The 9,221-nt window shown below is 35.3% G+C and overlaps 1 protein-coding gene across 1 annotated transcript; it reads left to right on the forward strand.

The window, feature by feature from the left end:
• Positions 1 to 565: 565 nt before the first annotated feature.
• LOC143051460 (ryncolin-4-like) lies at positions 566 to 8,979 on the forward strand. Its single transcript, XM_076224346.1, has 4 exons — positions 566 to 716; positions 3,040 to 3,136; positions 8,127 to 8,291; positions 8,672 to 8,979. Exons 1-4 carry the CDS (start codon positions 573 to 575, stop codon positions 8,920 to 8,922), a joined length of 657 nt encoding a protein of 218 aa, XP_076080461.1. The 5' UTR covers positions 566 to 572; the 3' UTR covers positions 8,923 to 8,979.
• The last annotated feature ends 242 nt before the right edge of the window (positions 8,980 to 9,221 follow it).

Genomic DNA, 9,221 nt, shown 5'->3' on the forward strand with positions numbered 1-9,221 from the left:
AGGAACTGACATTTTAGATTCATTTTTAATATTTTGATAATAAAATAGATCTTTACTTGTGGAAAGACCTTCAATTGTTCTTTGAACAATTGGTTTTTAATTATCTTTTAATTACGAGATAAAAACATATCTCGTAATTTATCTCGTAATTACGAGAAAAATTACTTTTTTTTGTGTGACCCCAATAGGCTTTCGTAGGATTTGTGTTTCTTCGAAATTATATTAACTGCTTAGAATTGATTAACTTGGAACCGCTAAAAAGGCTGAACTTTTACATTAGGCAGAATTTTGGACAACTTTATTCAAAAGGACCTAAGTGCTATAATTGTTCTTCAGATGTAGGTCAGGTGGATGCATAAAAAAAAGCTTGTATGGTTAATGCCACTCGCCTTTAACGGTCAAGGAAAAAATTAAAATAAGTGTTCATAACATATGTTTATAAAATTGTATGACATATCTTGATTTGAAATTTCGTTAATTAATTACTTTTGATAAACCACTATAATAGCCATTTATGCAGCGTAATGGAGTCATCAATCAATTACAGTATTCAGTATACGTTATACTTTATCATGTTTATTGTAGTCAGGAAACCATCTGAATGTAGTAATTTGGACAAATCAACGTGTAAAAGTGGAATATACAAGATTTATCCTGACAGAAATTCCGGTTTCAACGTTTTCTGTGAAATGGAGAAGAATGGCGGCGGTTGGACAGTAAGTAAATTGTAGATAGTTGGACCGGGTAATATAACGATTTATCCCGACAGGACTTCCGGTTTAAACGTTTTTCAGCGGTTGGACAGTAAGTAAATTGTAGATATTGTTTGACCTGGTAATATAACGATTTGTCAGTGTTTGTATTCAGCCTGGTAATATAACGATTTGTCAGTGTTTGTATTCAGCCTTCCAAAAAGCAATGCTCTCACGAACATAGAAATAAATCTCACACACACTATTGGTAGTATTAAGGTAAAAAAAATGTGAAGGAATAATTGTAAAAGTCAAACATAAATTGAAAAAGTCAAAAAAAAAAGTGTTTAGAACTAAAGAGGAAGATAATATAAATTAGTAAACATACCAATATGATGAAACTATTAGATAATATATGTATCCTCAAAGTGAAAACAATTTAGCTGTAATATCTGCATTCAGGAAAATGCAGAATTGTTCGAAATTCTATTCAACCAAATATGATTGCTGTAGGACTGCCTGTTTTATGTTTGACAGTCAATATGATTGCTATAGGATTGCCTGTTTATGTAGACAGTCAATATGATTGCTATATATAGGACTGCCTGTTTATGTTTGACAGTCAATATGATTGCTATAGGACTACATGTTTATGTTTGACAGTCAATATGATTGCTATAGGACTGCATGTTTATGTTTGACAGTCAATATGATTGCTATAGGACTGCATGTTTATGTTTGACAGTCAATATGATCGCTATAGGACTGCATGTTTATGTTTGACAGTCAATATGATTGCTATAGGACTGCATGTTTATGTTTGACAGCAAATATGATCGCTATAGGACTGCCTGTTGATGTTTGACAGCAAATATGATTGCTATAGGACTGCCTGTTTATGTTTGACAGTCGATATGATTGCTATAGGACTGTCTGTTTATGTTTGACGGTCGATATGATTGCTATAGGACTGCCTGTTTATGTTGGACGGTAGATATAATTGCTATAGGACTACCTGTTTATGTTTGACGGTCGATATGATTGCTATAGGACTGTCTGTTTATGTTTGACAGTCGATATCATTGCTATAGGACTGTCTGTTTATGTTTGACAGTCGATATGATTGCTATAGGACTGCCTGTTTATGTTTGACAGTCGATATAATTGCTATAGGACTGCCTGTTTATGTTTGACAGTCGATATCATTGCTATAGGACTGCCTGTTTATGTTTGACAGTCGATATGATTGCTATAGGACTGCCTGTTTATGTTTGACAGTCGATATGATTGCTATAAGACTGTCTGTTTATGTTTGACAGTCGATATAATTGCTATAGGACTGCCTGTTTATGTTTGACCGTCGATATGATTGCTATAGGACTGTATGTTTATGTTTGACCGTCGATATGATTGCTATAGGACTGTCTGTTTATGTTTGACCGTCGATATGATTGCTATAAGACTGTCTGTTTATGTTTGACAGTCGATATGATTGCTATAGGACTGTCTGTTTTTGTTTGACAGTCGATATGATTGCTATAGGACTGCCTGTTTATGTTTGACCGTCGATATGATTGCTATAGGACTGTCTGTTTATGTTTGACAGTCGATATGATTGCTATAGGACTGCCTGTTTATGTTTGACAGTCGATATAATTGCTATAGGACTACCTGTTTATGTTTGACGGTCGATATGATTGCTATAGGACTGTCTGTTTATTTTTGACAGTCGATATGATTGCTATAGGACTACCTGTTTATGTTTGACAGTCGATATGATTGCTATAGGACTGTCTGTTTATGTTTGACAGTCGATATGATTGCTATAGGACTGCCTGTTTATGTTTGACAGTCGATATGATTGCTATAGGACTGCCTGTTTATGTTTGACAGTCAATATAATTGCTATAGGACTGCCTGTTTATGTTTGACAGTCGATATGATTGCTATAGGACTGCCTGTTTATGTTTGACAGTCGATATGATTGCTATAGGACTGCATGTTTATGTTTGACAGCAAATATGATCGCTATAGGACTGCCTGTTGATGTTTGACAGCAAATATGATTGCTATAGGACTGCCCGTTTATGTTTGACAGTCGATATGATTGCTATAAGACTGTCTGTTTATGTTTGACAGTCGATATGATTGCTATAGGACTGTCTGTTTATGTTTGACAGTCGATATAAATGCTATAGGACTGTCTGTTTATGTTTGACAGTCGATATGATTGCTATAGGACTGCCTGTTTATGTTTGACAGTCGATATGATTCCTATAGGACTGCCTGTTTATGTTTGACCGTCGATATGATTGCTATAAGACTGTCTGTTTATGTTTATGTTTAGGTGATTCAACGAAGAATGAATGGCCACATCAATTTTTTTCGAGACTTGGACTCGTATAAACGGGGATTTGGTATAATGAAAGGAGAACACTGGTTAGGTAAGGTTTTTGTAACATGAAAGGAGAACACTGGTTCGGTAAGGTTTTTGTAACATGAAAGGAGAACACTGGTTAGGTAAGGGTTTGTAACATGAGGGGAGAACACTGGTAAGGTAAGGTTATGATAACATGAAAGGAGAACACTGGTTAGGTAAGGTTTTTGTAACATGAAAGGAGAACACTGGTTAGGTAAGGTTTTTGTAACATGAAAGGAGAACACTGGTTAGGTAAGGGTTTGTAACATGAGGGGAGAACACTGTTTCGGTAAGGTTATGATAACATGAAAGGAGAACACTGGTTCGGTAAGGTTTTTGTAACATAAAAGGAGAACACTGGTTAGGTAAGGGTTTGTAACATGAGGGGAGAACACTGGTTCTGTAAGGTTATGATAACATGAAAGGAGAACACTGGTTAGGTAAGGTTTTTGTAACATGAAAGAAGAACACTGGTTAGGTAAGGTTTCGGTATTATGAGAGGAGAACACTGGTTCTGTAAGGTTTTGATAACATGAAAGGAGAACACTGGTTAGGTTTGGGTTTGGTAACACGAAAGGAGAACACTAGTTCGGTATGGTTTTGATAATATGAAAGGAAAACACTTGTTAGGCAATAAACTTTAAACTAACAATTTTCATGTTTCTCGGTCACGATCGCCAAGTGGTTTCAATAGCTCAACTACAGTATCGCTCGCATGTCAACGGTGAGGGTGTGAGTTCGACCTCTGCACGTAGCTGCATCTATCTACTTTCTAATTGACTAAGATTTAGTTTTCTGTCGAAGGTCCTAGTCCAAATAATTGTGACGTCTTGAAAAGCTTTTATACTTTTTTTTTCTTTAAAGCAAAAAGTATAATAGCCTTACAAGACGTCATAATTATTTGGACTCCAGAAGGTCCATGGTTCTCTCAGGGCTTCCTCCGCGATCTGCACGAAATATCCGATAATGCTGAAATTTTCCTTCAAATTACGTGTATATATAGACTTTCTTTTTAAGAAACGCCTTTATCCGAATTTTCAGAATTGTTTTGGTAATGAATTACTGTTTTCCCGTACTCATTCTCAGACATTAATTCCGTATGCAGTGTCCTTAACGGTGACACCTTTCGATAAACATTCGACTGCTGAAGAAAAGGCGACCAAATAATGGGCATGTTGACAACATTAATGTTTATGCTCGGACATAAATTTTCCTTATTTGGGGAAAAAAGAGAGTGAGGGGATGCAGCGGGAGTGTTTTTAAGAACTATTTATTCTTCACAGCATTATGTCGTCCTTAATATGCATCCTAATTTGCCGCTGGACGTTAATCAGCCACCAATCATCAACATCATCATCATCACGGCATTATACTTGCCATTCGGTATAGATTTTTTTCCAGAATTGGGCACGTTTATTGATTAAAATGTTTTTTTTTTTTTTATATATATATATATACGAAAAACAAAACACCTTTTACAATGAACATCTTTGTGTCGAATATATAATCTAGACCATTCGTCAGACTTTTTTAAAATGCAAAATAAGTGTACTCAAATAGTTATTTTACTTTACATTTTTTAAAACTAAAGACGACCAATAGCGGGTCCTTGACCTGGGCCTGCGTCGCTGGGAGTTATAGATTGAGGTCGGATATATACTTAAGCACAACTAATCATTCTCTTTCTTGGAAGGGAAGAGTGAGTGTTGTAAGATTTCAAACTACCAGAAAACATTATCATGATGAAGCTGCAGACCAAAAAAGAAATATAAAACTTAAAAAAATCCATATTAGCCAAGAAAACATTGACAAAAATACTCCTTGTGTAATGAGTCTTGTAAAATTTCAATATATCGGCATAAAAGAAGTGACTTTAAGGCAGATGTAACAGTTACTTACACGCTGCAACTCATAATTAATAAGCAGCATAACAAATATAAAACCAGTCACTTCAATAGAAGACAAGAAAACCTTGAGGAAATTTTTCTACCCAAGTTCTATTGGACAGATGGACGGACGGACGGACAGACAAACTCGAGCGGTTACTAGAACTGCTTTCGCCTTCAGAAATGCAGGTAAAATGACTATCAGGTTCTGAGTTGTTTGTTTTTGTTGAATTTTTATAGAGATTTTGGGAATCATTTGAGTATTGACGTTTTATACTGATTATTTCAACAGCACTGCGCTGTGGCGGGTTAAATTATATTGTGTAACTTGACTTATCGCATTTTCCGTGATTTCCAAAAGCACTGTTTGTAGAGTACCCGCTGAACGAAATATTTGTTGATTTTGTAAAATAAGGTAATTAAGACACAATGCTGGTAGCAAAGTACTCTGTTTCTCTTTGAAGGGTATTGTTCTTTGCTATATTTGGTTGGCTACAAAAAATATCCGAAAATACAAGTACTATTGACACCTTCTACAAGACAACAGATTGTTCGAATCCCCATAATATGTCGAGGAAGTGTAGAAAATTAAATAGACATTAAACAGTATAGAGTAAAGGTTGAACAAGCTATCGGATAATTTAAAATGTACAAAGTTATGCGACTTCCAATACAACGATTCAAATCTGTTGTGACCATAATATGCCATGCATTATTATGTCGCCGAAAAGACTTATTAACATGAAACAAAAAAAGCATCATTTGGTTTCACTACATGTATGTATCTCTATTATTATTATTTTTTTAATTTTGAGATGACCCCTTGATTTTCGTCAACTGTAATCGTAAGTCTAAGTGTAATCCTAGGTATAGACCTAGTTTCCGCAAATGTCTAATATTAATCGATTCGGAAAGATAAAATGACAACACAAATAGTTATATATGTAACCGTTATGCTCAATTTTAATTAACGAATGAGAACCCTTTGAAAAATATCATAAAAAACGAGTATCAAATTAAATCTTTTTGTGGAGATGAAAATATGACATGAACAATATTCGTTCATTGCAGGAAAATATGAAATGTATCCATAATTTATTATCTATATATTTCTATATAATTTATTAGTAAATTACTGAAAATGAAATTGTGACTGAAAATGGGGAATGTGTCCAAGAGACAACAGCTCAACCAAATAGCATGCCACCAAAATGGATCTTCAACACAGCCAGAAAATCTCGCACACGGATGGGGGAAGGGGGGGCGTCAGATGACCCCGAAACAAAATATTTACTCGTTCTTTGAAAATGAACGTCACACCAAACTCCAAAACATGTAAATGAACTCAAATTAAAAAAAAACACACAAGACTAAAAAAGTCTCGAGGATCCTGACTTGGGACAGGCGCAAAAAAAGAAGTCCGATATCAGAATATGTAAAAAAAAAACTTAGCATTGTAACATTAATGCAGGATAAAATCTATTTCTTCGTATTTAAAGACGCTTTTGGTGAAGACTGGAAGAGGACTTGATAAGTTTGGGTCTATTACAATCGGTTCAAACAATACGACGTCAGTGGTAAGTCTAGAAAGACTGAAATTTCCCTCACAAAAATAGTAATGATAATATCGAGGGGAGACGATATTCCCGTCACAAAAATAGAATTGGTAATATAGAGGAGAGACCGTTATTTTCCTCGTCACAAAAATAGACAAGATCATAAAGAGGGGAGACATATAACACTGTCAAAATTATAGAACTGTTCATATAGAGGGGAGACCGCGTCACAAATATGGAAATGTTCATATAGAGGGGAGAGGGGAGACCCTGTCACAAATATAGAACTAAAATTGAGAATGGAAATGGGGAATGTGCCAAAGAGACAACAACCCGACCATAGAAAAAAAAACAACAGCAGAAGGTCACCAACAGGTCTTCAATGTAGCGAGAAATTCCCGCACCCGGAGGCGTCCTTCAGCTGGCCCCTAAACAAATATATACTAATTCAGTGATAATGAACGCCATATTAATTTCCAAATTGTACACAAGAAGCTAAAATTAAAATAATACAAGACTAACAAAGGCCAGAGGCTCCTGACTTGGGACAGGCGCAAAAATGCGGCGGGGTTAAACATGTTTGTGAGATCTCAACCCTCCCCCTATATCTCTAGCCAATGTAGAAAAGTAAACGCATAACAATACGCACATTAAAATTCAGTTCAAGAGAAGTCCGAGTCTGATGTCAGAAGATGCAACCAAAGAAAATAAACAAAATGACAATAATACATAAATAACAACAGACTACTAGCAGTTAACTGACATACCAGCTCCAGACTTCAATTAAACTGACTGAAAGATTATGATTTCATCATATGAACATCAGGCACAATCCTTCCCGTTAGGAGTTTAGTATCATACCATCATAACATATATGAGAAGAACATAACCCGTGTCATGCCAACAACTGGTTTTTGAATAAATGTGTTTAGTTCCTATGCAAAGACCCTATAAGTGAATCAATATTAACGCCGAAATATGCAATCTTTAATGACCTGACAACAGTATCGTAACTATATCCCTTCTTAATAAGTCTATTCAAAGGTTTTGATAGTTTTTGAACTGTTTATATAAAGGGGAGACCCCGTCACAAATATAAAACTGTTTATATAAAGGGGAGACCCAGTCACAAATATAGAACTGTTTATATAAAGGGGAGACCCCGTCACAAATATAGAACTGTTTATATAAAGGGGAGACCCAGTCACAAATATAAAACTGTTTATATAAAGGGGAGAACCAGTCACAAATATAGAACTGTTTATATAAAGGGGAGACCCAGTCACAAATATAGAAATGTTTATATAAAGGGGAGACCCAGTCACAAATATAGAAATGTTTATATAAAGGGGAGACCCAGTCACAAATATAGAAATGTTCATACAGTGGGGAGACATATATACCTCCGTCACAAATTTAGATCTGTTCATACATTATCATACATTTTGTACCAGCAAAACACATAAAATGTCAACTAGTTTTATGAATTAGACTGATTAGAATGTAATTATAAATACCCTTCGTTTTAGGATCGAGACTCTATTGATTTACAATGATTCTTTCTATTCTGTAGGGAATGACCACTTGCATCAGCTAACCTCAAAAGGAAAGTACATGCTCAGGATTGACATGTCAGACTTTGGAAACAGTAAGAGACATGCTGTTTATAGCAAATTCTCAGTTGGAAGTGAAAGTTCAGGATATAAATTAGACATCACTGGATATTCTGGGGATGCAGGTAATAGGGGCCTCTTTTATTATAATAATATCGAAAGTACTTAATTGTAAAATGTGCGCATCGTTAATGTTATAACCACTTTAAAATTAGTACTAAGTATATAGAAACATTTGATTCTTAAAATATATTCAAATACTCAAACTAACAAATTGCGGTCCGAAAGATTATACAAAGTGAAAGTAGTAGTACATATGTATCACACAATTGTTTCTACGCATATATATCTCATAGTCTGTCAAAGAGAGGCTTAAGATACGGATATTCAAACTTATAAGTTATGAACAAACAGCTGACAATGAAACAAAACTGGCAAATATGTCATGGATGTGGAACATAATTATTTTTGTTTTTGAAAAATTTCGTTTATACCATACATACAGGTGATTCTATGAAGAGGTACCAAAATGGGAACAGATTTTCAACGATGGACAAAGACCAAGACACATCTGGCGAGAACTGTGCTGAGAAGTATAAGGGTGGGTGGTGGTATGGTGCATGCCACTCGAGCAACTTGAATGGCCTCTATCATAAAGGAAGCCACACAACGTTTGCTGATGGTATAAACTGGAACCATTGGAAGGGTTACCACTACTCACTAAAGACAACAACTATGATGATCCGAAGGTCATAAGATGATCCGAAGGTCATAAGATGATCCGAAGGTCATAAGATGATCCGAAGGTCATAAGATGATCCGAAGGTCATAAGATGATCCGAAGGTCATAAGATGATCCGAAGGTCATAAGATGATCCGAAGGTCATAAGATGATCCGAAGGTCATAAGATGATCCGAAGGTCATAAGATGATCCGAAAACCTAAATTGATGGACCTAAAAACTGAATACATTTATCAAATGATTATCTGTTTTGTTATTAATCTTTAGATATACTCAGTCGTCCAAGACTTTGCGATATGATATTTGCTCATTG

The sequence above is a fragment of the Mytilus galloprovincialis genome, chromosome 11 (genome assembly GCF_965363235.1).
Source record: "Mytilus galloprovincialis chromosome 11, xbMytGall1.hap1.1, whole genome shotgun sequence".
Lineage (NCBI taxonomy): Eukaryota > Metazoa > Mollusca > Bivalvia > Mytilida > Mytilidae > Mytilus > Mytilus galloprovincialis.